At 41.4% G+C, this 18864-nt stretch overlaps 1 protein-coding gene across 1 annotated transcript; it reads right to left on the bottom strand.

Annotated features, from left to right (window-relative positions):
• Positions 1 to 1611: 1611 nt before the first annotated feature.
• On the bottom strand, positions 1612 to 18266 carry si:dkeyp-110a12.4. The gene is made up of 8 exons (XM_034146085.1): positions 18185 to 18266; positions 15553 to 15641; positions 15351 to 15455; positions 6077 to 6238; positions 4751 to 4886; positions 3971 to 4065; positions 3037 to 3205; positions 1612 to 1699 (listed from the first exon to the last, which is right to left on the bottom strand). Exons 1-6 carry the CDS (start codon positions 18264 to 18266, stop codon positions 4010 to 4012), a joined length of 630 nt encoding a protein of 209 aa, XP_034001976.1. The 3' UTR covers positions 1612 to 1699; positions 3037 to 3205; positions 3971 to 4009.
• Positions 18267 to 18864: the final 598 nt, after the last annotated feature.

Genomic DNA, 18864 nt, shown 5'->3' with positions numbered 1-18864 from the left:
GAAAAGTAAAACATAGTAATAATAATATTTAAAACTTGTTTAATAGTCCAGAGCCCTATAATAGAATTCTATCTATACGGCGCTGGTCCTACTATAGCGTTTTAATTCTTGGTAAAATGTTCCCAATTTAGTTTAGAGTCAATTCCACGCTCTCGTTATGCAGAAGTGGGCGTGGTTTACTCTAAATTTGGTTTGAAAAACGACGCACACCGTCATGCTACGTCATCACGTAAAGCAGCGTGGTCCCATCAGTTATGGAGCAGAGCTGCTGCGCTCAGAAATAGACAGAGGGGAAAACCCGAGGACTGTTTTACATGTTTATTTATAGGTTTTAATGGATGCAGAATCCTGCCAGGGCAATTAAAATACTCTCTTAATGTTCCCTTAATGTTCCCTGGACTCACACAGTAATATAATAATAATCAACCAGAGGAAATGGGCTTTACAATGAAGGAGAATGGCTGAGAATGAACATAAATACAGGATCTCAAAGTCATAGAAAATAAAAAAAAACAAGTTGGAAAGTATTTCCTACAAAATAAAATAATTTTAGATAAAATAATAATAATGCATGTTTACTTTAAATTGAATTAAATGTCTTAATTAGTTTATTAAAATAAAAGAATGACAGAAATATGAACTACTCTACAGTGTTGGGTTGTTAGACTGGTCATACATAGAGGGTACATGTAGCTGCAAATAGATCACACTTTAAAACCTTTATTAAGCTTATTTTCAACAATTCCTGAAGACGTATACCAGACTTACATTGTGATAATAAATCAGACCTGTACACGTGATTGTATTTTTATATGTTTTTGTGTTTGAGAGAACGAATAAGCAATATTTTACAATATTTTGTCATTTTTCGTGCAAAAAAGTCAGAAAATGTCTCGTAGATAGGTTTCCAGTTATTTATCACATTAAGGTGAATATCTTCAATCTAAACATCTTACCATGAATTTTAAGGAACTTTTTCAATATTTCCTGAGATTTTATGGACCATTAATGTATGATAATGAATATTTGATGTGTATTTGTAGCTCTGGTGGATGTCTGTCCTAAGGAGGCGACCTCAGAGAGGGTGTAGATGTTGGACAGGTAGCCCCCCCCCCCCCCCCCCTCAGGAGGCGACCTCAGAGAGGGTGTGGATGTTGGACAGGTAGCCCCCCCCCCCCCTCAGGAGGCGACCTCAGAGAGGGTGTGAATGTTGGACAGCGTGAGTTGAGCCTCTCTGATTGGATAGAAGCTTCTGGAGCGGAGCCACAGGCGTCCGAAGAGCCCGGAGACGAGCAGGAGGACTAGAACCAGCAGACCCCCCAGAACCAGGGTCCCCACAGCAGGGAGCCCCCCACCTGCAGGAGAAACTCACCTCAGTACACACATAGGTACTTTATACTGACGTCAGTACACACAGGTACTTTATACTGCACTTGAGTACACACTACAGGTACTTTATAATGAACTACAGATACTTTATACTGCACGAGAGTACACACTACAGGTACTTTATACTGCACTAGAGTACACACTGACATACTGCAGATTGAAAGACTCATTAATAGAAATCACACGTACTCAGCCCGGGCTTCCCCCCGTCCTGTAGGAGGCGTCTGATTGGTCCGTAAGACACAGTGTGAGACAGAGGAACGTCTCTCCGAGTCCGGATCAACTCTTCCTCACCGACAGAGGAACAGTTCTGGGTTTCAGAGGAAACAGGAAGAGACACGTCTGGATGTAAACAACAGCAAATCAGTCAACAACACATTCAGGAGAACATGTTTAACTAGAGAATCCCTCATGAGCATATTCAACCCAACGTACAGGAAACTAGAGAAACCCTCATGAGCATATTCAACCCAACAGGAAACTAGAGAATCAACATAAAGATATCTTTATGTAATTATCCCTCTCGGTTAAAGGGGACCTATCATGCAAAATGCACTTTTGTACGTCTTTTCTACATGAATATGTGTCCCCGGTGTTCCAGGGAACTCACCAAGTGTCACAAAACACAACCCTCTCTATTTTCCTCCATACCCAAATCTCTAAAAAAGGGGCTGCAACGGATCTGATAAAAACTGATCCAGATTTGAACACTGTCCTGACGTCAGGACGGTGGCGCTACGGCTATTGGGCCAACTCCACCAATCAGGAGGAGACAGCCACGGCCATTGCCGTTCGAAAGCGCTGGAGACGCTGTAGTACATATGCCAGGCCTGTAGATGGTGCTGTTCTCACTGAATCAGCCCAGAGCTATAAATTGTCAAATTGAGCAAAATGAGGCATGGCTAAAATGCATGATCTGTTTGGTATTTTGAAAAAAAAAAAGTATAAATATGCCTTATATAGGTATGGTCCTACACTATATTATTCAAATATAGCATGATAGGTCCACTTTAAGTAAAGGAAGACAAAACTAATAAAGACGACAGACCAATCAAAAGGGGATGTCTCTGATCAAACTAAGTGAAATGTAAAGAATAAATAAAACCTAAAATATTAAAACCTTTAAAAAAAAAGAAAGAGAAAAAAATTATAAATAATAAAGATTTAAAGACTCAAGCTATAAAATAAATGAAGATTAAAAGACTATTTAAAATGTGGTTGGGGGGGGGGGGGTTTCATGGTGATATCTTAAATATGTCCCCTGCAGTGCCCCCCCCCCCCTGTATGGTCAGAGGGTCTATTTTAAGGTAAAGCTCCTCTTAAAGCGTGTCTGAACCGGCTTCTCACTCAGAGGTATGTCGGGGGGTTTTGGGGGGGGGGTGTCTCACCAGCTGGCACTAAAGCAAAACCTGTAGAATAAATAAAACAAAGCTAATAATAATAACAAAAATCAGAGTTATGTTGGGTGTGTTTTTTAGGGGGTGTTTGGGTGTTTTTGGGGGTGTTTTTGGGGTGTTTTTGGGGTTGTTTTTGGGGTGTTTTGGGGTTGTTTTTGGGGTGTTTTTGGGGTTGTTTGGGGGGCGGTTTTGGGGGTGTTTCTGGGGGTGTTTAGGGGTGTATTTGGGGATGTTTTTGGGGCTCTCTCACCGGCTGGCACTGCCCCGAGCTGAGGCTGCAGATCTGGACGTTGCAGTGCAGAAACACGTTGGTATACGAACTGCCAACAAACTTAAACATCTGGAGCCTGAACGCAGCGTCGGGCCCCTCCCCGTTCCTCAGGACGCTCAGAGTCTGAACGCTGGAGAGCACCGGGCAACTGAGGAAGGGGAGAATGGAGAATAAAAGATATTAAAAATAGAGGCAAGAATAGATTTTAATCCTGTGGTGATGTGCAAAAAAGTAGGTGAAGAAATGCTCTTTAAAAATCCTGCATTCACAGATTTAATGAGGTAGAAATATAAAATAATTTGCAGTAAAATGTATTTGAATTATAAATTAATATTGTTAAGAAATTATTTAGAATGGATTTTGTACAAATAAAAAATGTCCCTAGAAAATACAGATTTATTGCATCTTATTGCTGTAGCTGGTGGAGATAATTTGAACTATTTTACACTTTTGGATGGTTTAAGTTATAATAATGCATCATATTTGACCAACAGGTAATGCATACAGAGTAACTATAGCTGTCTGATCATTTTAATGCAGTAAAAATAACAAAAATGTAATGAAATATTCAAGTAAAGTACAAATTCCTCCCTATTTACCAAAGTACTTCAGTAAATCTGCTGTGTAATACTGCAGATATTCAGGGACCCTGCAGGGTGTCAGGCATGAGTGAGCAGGGGCGTGCACGTGCACAGCTGTTTATGTGCACACGTGCGCTCCCCGACAGGAGTCACATGACGCGTCTGAGAAACAGAGTCTGCTTTCACATTTCAACACGCCGTGGAAACAACACACTGATCTGAGACCTTTAATAAACGCCTTTAATCCAGATTATTAATCCATGTGTCGTTCATCTTGGTTCTTTACTCCTGCTGGTATTATTTTTACTTCTTCTTAAATGTCCATTGTTCACCTGTCTCTGATGAAGGTGTACTGGATGTTAGAGTAGGGGTCACTGGAGGGGGTCGCCCAGCATCTCTCCATACGCAGCATCAGGTGAGCAGGGATCTGAAACACACACACACACACACACACACACACACACACACACACACACACACACACACACACACCACACACACACACTACACACACACACACACACACACACACACACACACACACACACACACACACACACACAGTGAGTAAACAGCAGTGTGTGGGTGTTGGTTTCGTCACAACATGTTGCTTAACGTGGTGTAACAACCGGCTCACTCACACTCACACACACACACACACACACACACACACACACACACACACACACACACACACACAACACACACACAATAATCCCTGATCATCATATTTAACCCACAATATACACTATTCTTTTATTGAAGGCATTTCAATCAAGACACAAAGTATTACATGTGCATCTTTTTTTCAAATTAAATAATTGCTTCGTTGTTCCATAAGCTACACACCTGCTTAAAAATAAAAATATTTCGAAGGTTATCTACCATTAAAAAAATGCAGTTATTTAATATTTTAATGCCATAACAATTAGTTTTATTATTATTTATAATGTATAAGTTAGTCACGATAACAAATCGGTTATTTTACTTTTTAGAATGTGATTTACCAAAATAAATATATATTTTAACAGAGGTGTACCATTAAAGGTATTATTCAGATGAATCCAAAATGTGATTTATTAGTATTCTGGAAGTTAAAGAAGGAGTTTTACCATGAACACTTTGACGAAGACGTGGTCCTCCAGCCTGAGGGAGGGCACGGTCGTCCAGCGGTCCTCGAACGCCTCGTCTTTGAACAGAAGCATCGAGACGGAGAAGTTCCCGTCCTCCGTGTTCAGAGTGATGGTCCTGTGACATAAAGGGAAACAAATTCATATGTCCTATCTAATAACAGGTCGTCAGGGTCATTCATGCAATTATCGGTCATTTTGTGTTTTTATGTAACCATTTTAAATTGCTTGTGTTTTGTTGTTTTTTGATCATTTTTATTATTAATGTTCAATCTTCCATTTAGCTAATTCTGTACAATAAGTGGTTATTTTTAAATGTTTGGCCTTGTGTGAGTTTTTGTAGGTTTTTTTAGTTGTTTGTGTTTCTTTTATCATTTTCTTTTCATTTTTAATCTTCTAATTTAGCACATTTTGTAATGTTTGGCCTTTTTGAGTTTTTGTAGTCATTTTATTTAATTATTTGTAATTTTGTGTTTTTTTTGGGTTGTTTTGTGTAATTTTTGTAGGTAATTATTAGTTGTTCTGTTTCATTTTTGGCAATTTCTAAGCCTTGTTGTTGTTGTTTCTATTTATTTTTGTTAATAAAATATGTACAATAAGTGGTCATTTTGTTTTTGTAGTGATTCTATTGAATTATTTGTAATTTTGGGTGTTTTCTTTGGGTTTTGTGTAATTTTTACTAAATTTCCTCTTTTTTTCTATTGATTGTTTTTCTTTAAGGTAATTTTAGGTAATTATTGGTTGTTGCTGTTTCATTTTTGGCCCCCTCCACCACCAGGCCCCCTCCACCACCAGGCCACCTCCACCACCAGGCCCCCTCCACCACCAGGCCCTCTCCACCGCCAGGCCCTCTCCACCGCCAGGCCCCCTCCACCGCCAGGCCCTCTCCACCGCCAGGCCCCCTCCACCGCCAGGCCACCTCCACCACCAGGCCCTCTCCACCACCAGGCCCTCTCCACCACCAGGCCCTCTCCACCACCAGGCCTTGTTTTATTTATTTCTGTTAAAGTTTTATCTTGTTATATTTTACTAACTATTCATATTTAATAGTTCAAGTTTTTTTTTGTCTATTTGGTTAATTTTCTATCTTTAATTTAGCTCATTTAGTTTTTGTAGTGATATTTTGTAATTATTTTGTTTCTTTTGGGTTGTTTTGTGGAATGTTTGACTTAATTGCCCCTTTTTTTGTATTGATTGTTTTTAATTTGTTGGCGTTTTTAAGCTTTGTTTTATAAATATCTGTTAAAAAACAAAACAAAATAAAACTCTAACTATTCACATGAAATACCCCCCCCAGGTGAGCCCTACCTGAGGTGCACGTGCACCCCGTGACCCCCCCCCCGGCTGCTGCACCAGGTACCGGACGGGGTATCTGCAGCTGAAGGTGATGTTCACGTAGTTCCTGGTGATCACCTGAGACTCGTTGTTATGGATCGAGTTTGTGAACATGATGTGGGACTGGTCCGACACCTGGGGGGAAACACAGGTGTTACAGCAATACAGCTCATTTAAAACAGACTCACAGAGAGCTTTAATAACTTAAATGACTCATTCACACAACAAATGAACTGTGTAAATAATAATAACAACACACTTTATTTATTTAGCACCTTTCATGCTGGACGCAGCCCAAAGAGCTTCACAGAGTGTGACAGAACATGACAATAACACATGAGGAACATCATTAAAAACAGGGTATAAACAAACAGAAAGAGTGATATCACTGAACCATAAAACTGTAACACCTGGGGTGCCAGTCAGGCCAAACACACAGGTGTTACAGTCAGGCCAAACACACAGGTGTTACAGTCAGACCGAACACACAGGTGTTACAGTCAGACCACACACACAGGTGTTACAGTCAGACCACACACACAGGTGTTACAGTCAGACCGAACACACAGGTGTTACAGTCAGACCAAACACACAGGTGTTACAGTCAGGCCAAACACACATGTGTTCAGTCAGACCGAACACACAGGGTGTTACAGTCAGGCCAAAACACACAGGTGTTTACAGTCAGGCCAAACACACAGGTGTTACAGTCAGACCGAACACACAGGTGTTACAGTCAGACCACACACACAGGTGTTACAGTTCAGACCACACACACAGGTGTTACAGTCAGACCGAACACACAGGTGTTACAGTCAGACCAAACACACAGGTGTACAGTCAGGCCAAACACACAGGTGTTACAGTCAGACCGAACACACAGGGTTACAGTCAGACCGAACACACAGGTGTTAGCAGTCAGGCCAAACACACAGGTGTTACAGTCAGGCCAAACACACAGGTGTTACCGTCAGACCGAACACACAGGTGTTACAGTCAGACCACACACACCAGGTGTTACAGTCAGACCACACACACAGGTGTTACAGTCAGACCAAACACACAGGTTGTTACAGTCAGGCCAAAACACACAGGTGTTACAGTCAGACCGAACACACAGGTGTTACAGTCAGACCACACACACAGGTGTTACAGTCAGACCACACACACAGGTGTTACAGTCAGACCGAACACACAGGTGTTACAGTCAGACCAAACACACAGGTGTTACAGTCAGGCCAAACACACAGGTGTTACAGTCAGACCGAACACACAGGTGTTACAGTCAGGCCAAACACACAGGTGTTACAGTCAGGCCAAACACACAGGTGTTACAGTCAGACCGAACACACAGGTGTTACAGTCAGACCACACACACAGGTGTTACAGTCAACCACACACACGGTGTTACAGTCAGACCGAAACACACAGGTGTTACAGTCAGACCAAACACACAGGTGTTACAGTCAGGCCCAAACACACAGGTGTTACAGTCAGACCGAACACACAGTGTTACAGTCAGACCGAACACACCAGGTGTTACAGTCAGGCCAACACACAGGTGTTACAGTCAGCCAAACACACAGGTGTTACAGTCAGACCGAACACACAGGTGTTACAGTCAGGACCACACACACAGTGTTTACGTCAGACCAACACACAGGTGTTACAGTCAGACCGAACACACAGGTGTTACAGTCAGGCCAAACACACAGGTGTTACAGTCAGGCCAAACACACAGGTGTTACAGTCAGACCGAACACACAGGTGTTACAGTCAGACCACACACACAGGTGTTACAGTCAGACCACACACACAGGTGTTACAGTCAGACCGAACACACAGGTGTTACAGTCAGACCAAACACACAGGTGTTACAGTCAAGACCACACACACAGGTGTTACAGTCAGACCAAACACACAGGTGTTACAGTCAGACCGAACACACAGGTGTTACAGTCAGACCACACACACAGGTGTTACAGTCAGACCAAACACACAGGTGTTACAGTCAGACCAAACACACAGGTGTTACAGTCAGACCGAACACACAGGTGTTACAGTCAGACCACACACACAGGTGTTACAGTCAGACCAAACACACAGGTGTTACAGTCAGACCGAACACAACAGGTGTTACAGTCAGACCACACACCACAGGTGTTTACAGTCAGACCACACACACAGGTGTTACAGTCAGACCGAACACACAGGTGTTACAGTCCAGACCGAAACACACAGGTGTTACAGTCAGACCACACACACAGGTGTTACAGTCAGACCACACACACAGGTGTTACAGTCAGACCGAACACACAGGTGTTACAGTCAGACCGAACACACAGGTGTACTCAACCACACACACAGGGTACAGTTCAGACCACACACACAGGTGTTACAGTCAGACCGAACACACAGGTGTTACAGTCAGACCACACACACAGGTGTTACAGTCAGACCACACACACAGGTGTTACAGTCAGACCAAACACACAGGTGTTACAGTCAGACCGAACATGCAGGTGTTACAGTCAGACCAAACACACAGGTGTTACAGTCAGACCACACACACAGGTGTTACAGTCAGACCAAACACACAGGTGTTACAGAAAGTTTGGCCTGTTTTATTTAATTATTTGTAATTTTGGGTTGTTTTGTGTAATTTTCATTAAATGTTGTCTTTTTTTTGTATTGATTGTTTCTCTTTTAGGTCATTTTGGGTAATTATTGGTTGTTCAGTTTAATTGTTGTCACTTTTATGCCTTGTTTTATTTATTTTTGTTAAACAAGATAAAACTCTAACTATTCATATTTAATAGTTAGAGGTTTCTTTGTAACTTTGTTCATTTTTCTGCAGGAACACAGGGATTTTATCCTCTGCAGACCATTGACATGCACTATAGGGACTCTTTAACAAGTGGTCCCACTCTGCGTTAAATAATGACGTGTTGGCGCCCTCTAGTGGTGGAGAAGAACAACATTAAAACATACATTTTTGATTATTATTTTGATTATTTACAAAAAATATATATTGAAATTAATTCCCTATAAACAAATAAAATAAGATAAGATTTGCTGATTCTGTTCAAAAAACATATTTCTTAGATAATTGACCACACAATAAAAACATAGAAACATAAAACAGGATAAAGATATCACAGATAAAAACCAATAACAGAGTTTTATATCAGCGCTGTTTCACCCTGTCGTCGTGTGCAGGAGGCGGGATCAACAGGGTGATTTACTGCCTTCCCATTGGACGAATAATCATCTCTACTGTCTATCAAACTGTAATGATTGTAATGATTGTATGTATTACTTGTCATGCTTTGATTTCTGTTATTTTGTTCATGTTATCTTTTAACATTTAATATATTGAGGTATGAACCCTTCTTTAATGGTCTCACATGCAGAGCACACAGCACACACAGTGACATTTGTTCTCTGCTTTTAACCCATCCTAGTACCAGGAGTCTAGCACCAGGAGTCTAGAACCAGGAGTCTAGAACCAGGAGTCTAGCACCAGGAGTCTAGAACCAGGAGTCTAGAACCAGGAGTCTAGTGTCAGGAGTCTAGTACCAGGAGTCTAGAACCAGGAGTCTAGAACCAGGAGTCTAGTACCAGGAGTCTAGAATAAGGAGTCTAGTACCAGGAGTCTAGTACCAGGAGTCTAGAATAAGGAGTCTAGTACCAGGAGTCTAGTACCAGGAGTCTAGTACCAGTAGTCTAGTACTAGGAGTCTAGAACCAGGAGTCTAGTACCAGGAGTCTAGTCTAGTACCAGGAGTCTAGCACCAGGAGTCTAGTGCCAGGAGTCTAGAACCAGGAGTCTAGTACCAGGAGTCTAGAACCAGGAGTCTAGTGTCAGAAGTCTAGTGCCAGAAGTCTAGAACCAGGAGTCTAGAACCAGGAGTCTAGAACCAGGAGTCTAGAACCAGGAGTCTAGTGTCAGAAGTCTAGTGCCAGGAGTCTAGTACCAGGAGTCTAGAACCAGGAGTCTAGAACCAGGAGTCTAGGACCAGGAGTCTAGTGCCAGGAGTCTAGTACCAGGAGTCTAGAATAAGGAGTCTAGTCTAGTACCAGGAGTCTAGTACTAGGAGTCCAGAACCAGGAGTCTAGTACCAGGAGTCTAGTACCAGGAGTCTAGAACCAGGAGTCTAGTCTAGTACCAGGAGTCTAGCACCAGGAGTCTGGTGCCAGGAGTCTAGAACCAGGAGTCTAGTACCAGGAGTCTAGTACCAGGAGTCTAGAACCAGGAGTCTAGAACCAGGAGTCTAGTACCAGGAGTCTAGTACCAGGAGTCTAGTACCAGGAGTCTAGAATCAGGAGTCTAGTACCAGAAGTCTAGTACCAGTAGTCTAGTACTAGGAGTCTAGAACCAGGAGTCTAGTACCAGGAGTCTAGTCTAGTACCAGGAGTCTAGAACCAGGAGTCTAGTACCAGGAGTCTAGTCTAGTACCAGGAGTCTAGTACCAGGAGTCTAGAATCAGGAGTCTAGAACCAGGAGTCTAGAACCAGTAGTCTAGTACTAGGAGTCTAGAACCAGGAGTCTAGTACCAGGAGTCTAGTCTAGTACCAGGAGTCTAGCACCAGGAGTCTAGTGCCAGGAGTCTAGAACCAGGAGTCTAGTACCAGGAGTCTAGAACCAGGAGTCTAGTGTCAGAAGTCTAGTGCCAGAAGTCTAGAACCAGGAGTCTAGAACCAGGAGTCTAGAACCAGGAGTCTAGTGTCAGAAGTCTAGTGCCAGGAGTCTAGTACCAGGAGTCTAGAACCAGGAGTCTAGAACCAGGAGTCTAGGACCAGGAGTCTAGTGCCAGGAGTCTAGTACCAGGAGTCTAGAATAAGGAGTCTAGTCTAGTACCAGGAGTCTAGTACCAGGAGTCTAGTACCAGTAGTCTAGTACTAGGAGTCTAGAACCAGGAGTCTAGTACCAGGAGTCTAGTCTAGTACCAGGAGTCTAGCACCAGGAGTCTAGTGCCAGGAGTCTAGAACCAGGAGTCTAGTACCAGGAGTCTAGAACCAGGAGTCTAGTGTCAGAAGTCTAGTGCCAGAAGTCTAGAACCAGGAGTCTAGAACCAGGAGTCTAGAACCAGGAGTCTAGTGTCAGAAGTCTAGTGCCAGGAGTCTAGTACCAGGAGTCTAGAACCAGGAGTCTAGAACCAGGAGTCTAGGACCAGGAGTCTAGTGCCAGGAGTCTAGTACCAGGAGTCTAGAATAAGGAGTCTAGTCTAGTACCAGGAGTCTAGTACCAGGAGTCTAGTACCAGTAGTCTAGTACTAGGAGTCCAGAACCAGGAGTCTAGTACCAGGAGTCTAGTACCAGGAGTCTAGAACCAGGAGTCTAGTCTAGTACCAGGAGTCTAGCACCAGGAGTCTGGTGCCAGGAGTCTAGAACCAGGAGTCTAGTACCAGGAGTCTAGTACCAGGAGTCTAGAACCAGGAATCTAGAACCAGGAGTCTAGTACCAGGAGTCTAGTACCAGGAGTCTAGTACCAGGAGTCTAGAATCAGGAGTCTAGTACCAGAAGTCTAGAACCAGGAGTCTAGAACCAGGAGTCTAGTACCAGGAGTCTAGAACCAGGAGTCTAGTACCAGGAGTCTAGTACCAGGAGTCTAGTACCAGGAGTCTAGAACCAGGAATCTAGAACCAGGAGTCTAGTACCAGGAGTCTAGTACCAGGAGTCTAGTACCAGGAGTCTAGAATCAGGAGTCTAGTACCAGGAGTCTAGAACCAGGAGTCTAGAACCAGGAGTCTAGAACCAGGAGTCTAGTACCAGGAGTCTAGAACCAGGAGTCTAGAACCAGGAGTCTAGAACCAGGAGTCTAGTACCAGGAGTCTAGTACCAGGAGTCTAGAACCAGGAGTCTAGTACCAGGAGTCTAGAACCAGGAGTCTAGTACCAGGAGTCTAGAACCAGGAGTCTAGTACCAGGAGTCTAGAACCAGGAGTCTAGAACCAGGAGTCTAGCACCAGGAGTCTAGTACCAGGAGTCTAGTACTAGGAGCAGTGGGCAGCTATTGTACAGCGCCCGGGGAGCAATGGGAGTGGGGGGGGAAGGTGGGTGTCCGGTGCCTTGCTCAAGGGCACCACGGCAGGGCAGGAGGTGAACTGGGACCTCTCCAAGTAGAAGTCCACACTCCATATTTAGGTCTGTTCGGGGACTTGAACCGGCGACCCTACGGCTCACAGTCCAAGCCCCTACTGACTGAGACCCTGCCGGAAACATTGATTTAGAATAAACAGTAAAAGGCAAAAACACGCTTTTAATTTTCTACAACGTGTCTTCTCCACATTCAGGAGTTTATATATTAATATCTTTCTTTGTATTTAATATTATCTTTATAATGCTCTTATTATAACGTCTTATATTTAAATAAATATGTTAATTATATTTATTTGATTTGATTGTAAGACGCTGCGTTTGTCGGGACCCCCTTGAAAGCCAGACGGTGCATCTCAATGGGTTTATCCTAATAAATACATGTCTATATATATCTCCATGTAAACCCTGATCATCTGGATCTGAGGGGCCTCTGAGGGGCCACTCAGGGTCTTTCAGAGGGTCTTTAGGAACAACGCAGGCCTTATTCCCTCAGTCCCTACCCCCCTCTTTGTCCTTCCTTTCCTTTATCACGGTGCTATTAGCTGCCTGTTGTCCTACAGAGCCCCCAGTGTACGTCAGAGAGGAACCCCCTCCTCTCTAAAGGGGATACATCCTGCAGAGTGGATCTGTTCCCTCAGAGACCGAAGACCTCGCTAAGATGGATTTATGAAGATGAGGAGCCGCTGTGTGAAGAGCGGTTTGTTAAAGTTCTTCCAAACGTCCGGCTCACGAGCTCATCTGGATTCATTCAAGCTTTAAAGGACTCTTAGAGAGGTTAAGACACTCATTTGGAGTTCTGTGTGGTTTATTTTGGGTTGTTTGTGTAATTCTAACTAAATGTCAACTTTATTGATTTTTTATTGATTTTTTCCTTTTAGGTCAGGGGTCAAACTCAAATACACAGTGGGCCAACATCTAACAATGGGTACTAGTCGAGGGCCGGACTGGTTCAATGTTTATTGCAGAACTTATTGAAATGAACTTATTGCACATATTAAACCTGGAACTAACAAAGCTTAAATGATTGCCTATAAAAACAACATGAAACATTAAATAATCAGTTGCATTCATTTCTTATGGCTCCATCTGCATCTTCTCCAGAGTCATTTCTTATGAGTACATTTCTCCACAGGCCAACAACAGCTTCAAGAAAACTATTTCCCTCAAAGAGAAAACCAAACATGCTCTGTTGTCGTGAGAGAGAAAGTGCAGAAGGAAACATCCATGTAAACTCAGTGTGCTGCTCTGTGATGCTAGCTCAGATACTTGGCATCTCATCTTGGGTGCAAGGTCATCAATGTTTGGGCTCAGGCTCTGAGCTGAGGAGACCCTCAGGATGGAGTGAAGGTGTGCGTGCAATATACCGGAGGGCCAGATCTAATAGTAATTAGAAATTATCCAGCGGGCCGAAATTAAATCCACCACGGGCCTGATTTGGCCCCCGGGCCTTAAGTTTGACACATGTGGTTTAGGTCATTATCGGTCGTTCTGTTTCATTTCTGGCAATTTTATGCCTTGTTTTAATATTTCATAGTTAGAGTATTTTGTCACAAGTGGACAGCGTCAGAGAGGAACCCCCTCCTCTCTAAAGGGGATACATCCTGCAGAGTGGATCTGTTCCCTCAGAGACCGAAGACCTCGTTAAGATGAATTAATGAAGATGAGGAGCCGCTGTGTGAAGAGCGGTTTGTTAAAGTTCTTCCAAACATCCGGCTCACAAGCTCATCTGGATTCATTACAGGGTAATTCAACGAGACGCATTAAAGGAGCCTCTACACCAGGGAGCATTGATTTAAAGGTCACCTATCATGCTATGTTCAGGCAACAGCATAGGTCTCAGATATATACAAATATATAAAAAACATGTCTATGAAGTGTTTTGCTCAAAATACCAAACAGACCACCCATTCTAGCCATGCCTCATATCCCTCTATTTCACTTCCTGTTTCTAAAGTGCTGATTTGGGGTATAAAGCTTTAACAAATAAAAAGGAGGGGTCTGAGCTCATGGGGGACCCGGCAGCTACTGTCTAAACTAAATACTGCCGTGATGAAACGCCATATCATGGATTATCAAGGATTATCTCTGAAACAGTATGGAGCTCAAAGGCTTTCTCTCTTGCCGGTTATACCACAAGGTGAGTTCCTTTTTATTTCCTGCTTCTTCACACACATGCTCTCCAGTACAGGTTAGCTCTGAGTGTTAGCGATGCTAATGTAAACACCGACCATATTACGTCCAAAACAGTCGGGCATTGTTTCTGATAGCAACGTCTCTGATAGGGCCGTGGGTCCACATTTCAGATATTACGTCATATCGGACGCAAATCTGGATCAGCTCCGTTGTTCCCCCGTTTTTAGAGATTTGGGTACGGAGGAAGAGAGAGAGGGTTTTATTTCCTGACGCTGCGTGAGTTCCCTGACACACCGGGGACACATGTTGATGAAGAGAAGACATCAGAAAGTGACTTTTGCATGATAGGAGACCTTTAATTTTAAGCTGTAATTTAGCAGCTCCTAATTTAAGAAGTTATGTTAGACTTAAAAAACATTTACTATTTAATATATGGAGGTAAATATTGAAGGCGGTGCCATCCTTACAGCAGGAAACATTGATTTAGAATAAACTTAATTTTCTATAAGGTGTCTTCTCCACATTCAGGAGTTTATATATTAATATCTTTATTTGTATTTAATATTATCTTTATAATGCTCTTAATTATATTTATTGCACATTCTTATTTTATATCTCAATCTTTATTTATTTATTTATATATAAAAAAAAAATTCTCTTTTATTTGACATTTTATTTTTACTTCATGTTTCAAATGTTATTTTGTCTTTATTGGAGATGTTACTTTAACCTTTGTATACGTACATATTTTATTATTTTATTTTCAATGTTCTATCTTTGTATTTATTTCAATCTTAAAAGGAGCAATCGTCACATAATCCAATTAAGACAAAGTTCATTGTATTTGGATGTCCAATTAAATGTAATTTATTTAGTTGCTTATGTTATTTATTTAATATGAATTCGTAGTTTGGCAGATCCTGCAGACATGGCCTCATGTAGGAAGCAATATAAGACTGTAATGCACTTTAATATGATATATGACATATGTTAGGGTAGGTATTGAGGAGGTACCGTCAGGGTCCCGCAGTCGGACAGATTGGTCTTGATGCTGAAAACATAATCCTCTCCGACCTCAACGCCGCGGCACTCTGGATCGTTCAGATGCAAATCCCCGACCTGAACTCACAGGGAAAGACATTATTGAGCAAAAGGGAAGCTGCTGTTGAGGAGAATACTTCAGAGATACTTCAGAGTTTACGAGGGTCTCTCTTACGAAAACGGGCGGGTCTTTTCTGAGGAAGAAGATGCTGGGAATCACCACCTTCATCAGGTTGTTGGAGCAGAGCACCGTCTCATTCAGATCTGATCAGACAGGAGGAACACGGATCAATCATATATATATATTCACTCTGTGTACAATATCAGGACTCTCTGCAGAGATGGCAAAAGTACACACATCCTTTACTCAAGTAGAAGTACAGATACTCGTGTTTAAAAATACTCTGGTAAAAGTAGAAGTACTGACTAAACTTCTTTACTCAAGTCAAAGTAAAGAGGCTTTGAAATGTACTTCAGTAAAAAGTACCCATAACTAGCAGCTGTTTTAAAGAGTACCTGACCTCCCTTTATATTAATAGAACAATAATGTCATTGTTAGCTAATGAATGTTTCCATGCTGAACAACGGCAACATGACAACGTTTTCATTGGTCCCTCTTCTTTAGAGAAGACCAGGAAATGATGGATACACGGATCGTGTTCAAATCAATAGGCACGCAATGACTCTAAATAATAATGATCACGCCACCAAACACACATTCAAACTAAAGGAACCAGCCTGTTTGGGAAATGTGAGAAGTAGAAAGTACAGGTATTTGTGTTTAACATGTAAGAAGTAGAAAGTACAGGTATTTGTGTTCAAAGTGTAAGAAGTAGAAAGTACAGGTATTTGTGTTCAAAATGTGAGAAGTAGAAAGTACAGGTATTTGGGTTCAACATGTAAGAAGTAGAAAGTACAGGTATTTGGGTTCAACATGTGAGAAGTAGAAAGTACAGGTATTTGTGTTCAACATGTGAGAAGTAGAAAGTACAGGTATTTGTGTTCAACATGTAAGAAGTAGAAAGTTCAGGTATTTGTGTTCAACATGTAAGAAGTAGAAAGTACAGGTATTTGTGTTCAAAATGTGAGAAGTAGAAAGTACAGGTATTTGTGTTCAACATGTAAGAAGTAGAAAGTACAGGTATTTGTGTTCAACATGTAAGAAGTAGAAAGTACAGGTATTTGGGTTCAACATGTAAGAAGTAGAAAGTACAGGTATTTGTGTTCAACATGTGAGAAGTAGAAAGTACAGGTATTTGTGTTCAAAATGTAAGAAGTAGAAAGTACAGGTATTTGTGTTCAAAGTGTAAGAAGTAGAAAGTACAGGTATTTGTGTTCAAAATGTAAGAAGTAGAAAGTACAGGTATTTGTGTTCAACATGTGAGAAGTAGAAAGTACAGGTATTTGTGTTCAACATGTAAGAAGTAGAAAGTACAGGTATTTGTGTTCAAAATGTAAGAAGTAGAAAGTACAGGTATTTGTGTTCAAAATGTAAGAAGTAGAAAGTACAGGTATTTGTGTTCAAAGTGTAAGAAGTAGAAAGTACAGGTATTTGTGTTCAACATGTAAGAAGTAGAAAGTACAGGTATTTGTGTTCAAAATGTAAGAAGTAGAAAGTACAGGTATTTGTTTTTCAAAATGTAAGAAGTAGAAAGTACAGGTATTTGTGTTCAAAATGTAAGAAGTAGAAAGTACAGGTATTTGTGTTCAACATGTAAGAAGTAGAAAGTACAGGTATTTGTGTTCAAAATGTAAGAAGTAGAAAGTACAGGTATTTGTGTTCAAAGTGTAAGAAGTAGAAAGTACAGGTATTTGTGTTCAAAATGTAAGAAGTAGAAAGTACAGGTATTTGTGTTCAACATGTGAGAAGTAGAAAGTACAGGTATTTGTGTTCAAAATGTAAGAAGTCAAAGTAAAAAGTGGTCAGAAAAATAAGTAGTGGAGTAAAGTACTGATACCAGAAACATGTACTTAAGTACAATAACAAAGTATTTGTACTCCACTACTTCCACCTCTGGTTGTCTTTGAGACCTGACGGACCAATAACTACATGTCAGGGATTAAAAACACGTAGAACTACTGCAGCACTTCTACTCTAAATCTCAAAGGAACATATTTCTAAATTGACTTTACTAAATCTACCTGGTAACTACATTTACTTTTTAAAATAAGACTTCTTGTGATGCATTATAAAGATGACTAAATCCTTAACTTAGTAGTTCTTCACTGGACTTGAAGCACTAAATGAGGCCTTTTTTAAAATCACATTTCAGATCCAGAGAATCCCAGTTAGACCAAGTATCATCTGAAATACAGAGCGGCAACTCAAGATGATTTGTATTATAGATGAATGGTTTATAAAATGTCAGGAAGTCTTGACAGATGTTTCTCTCAGGTCCAGAGATATCCACTTGAATATAAAACAGCGTAAAGCAGCAGACCTCAAGATTAGAGAGAAACTTGAACTATGATTTCATATTTCTTCTGATGATCCGCTGATAGTTGGCTGATGAGGGATGATGCATCAATTAAAACCTTTTTGCATTCAATATGTACTTCCTCAGTATTTTCCAGCAAAAATATCACCTTAGAAAATGACTGTTCAATAATCAAAGCAGATTCTGAGGATCCTCTAATCCAACGTTCCTTTCTCTGATGAAGACTCTTTAAAAACCTGCATCACGTTTTTCTTTTGTTCTGAGATTAAAGTCAGAATTCTGACTTTTCTCTCCAACATTTTTTGTTGTTGATGAAAACATGACTAGTGATTCTTTAAATACCTGTTTCTGTGACCCCTGACCCCTCACCCTCCTCTTCCTCCTGCAGAAACCCAGCTGCTGTCCTCAGGACGATCAGGATCCAGAAAAACACCAAGCGGCTCGCTGCCATCTTCTCTAACTCTCTGTGTCTCCTCTGTAACTCCTCTGAGAATCTGAGGGTCTCCAGGGTCTCCTCCTGTCAGCAGTAGATCTGTCCTCTAAAGGAGCGGACCCTCCTCTAAAACACCAGCCTGAGTGATGCTCCTCTCACAATGAGATTCCTGCGTGAACAGAGGGGAGTCCAGGAAACAAGGAGGAGCAGGGAGTAATGGATTACAAGTACTGGGATTACATCATCAGGGCACGACAAAAAACTGTAGTCCTTTACAGTCTGGAGTACTCCGGTCTTGTATTTGAGTAAAAGTAGAAGTACTCAGATCTTGTACTTGTGTAAAAGTAGAAGTACTCAGATCTTGTACTTGTGTAAAAGTAGAAGTACTCAGATCTTGTACTTGTGTAAAAGTAGAAGTACTCAGATCTTGTACTTGTGTAAAAGTAGAAGTACTCAGATCTTGTACTTGTGTAAAAGTAGAAGTACTCAGATCTTGTACTTGTGTAAACGTGGAAGTATCCAGATCTTGAGTAAATGTAGAAGTACTCAAATATTGTACTTGTGTAAAAGTAGAAGTATCCAGATCTTGAGTTAAAGTAGAAGTACTCGGATCTTG

Source organism: Trematomus bernacchii, unplaced genomic scaffold (assembly GCF_902827165.1).
Source record: "Trematomus bernacchii unplaced genomic scaffold, fTreBer1.1, whole genome shotgun sequence".
Taxonomy (NCBI): domain Eukaryota; kingdom Metazoa; phylum Chordata; class Actinopteri; order Perciformes; family Nototheniidae; genus Trematomus; species Trematomus bernacchii.
The sequence above is the reverse complement of the archived record's forward strand: the minus strand, read 5'-3'. Positions and strand labels throughout refer to the sequence as shown.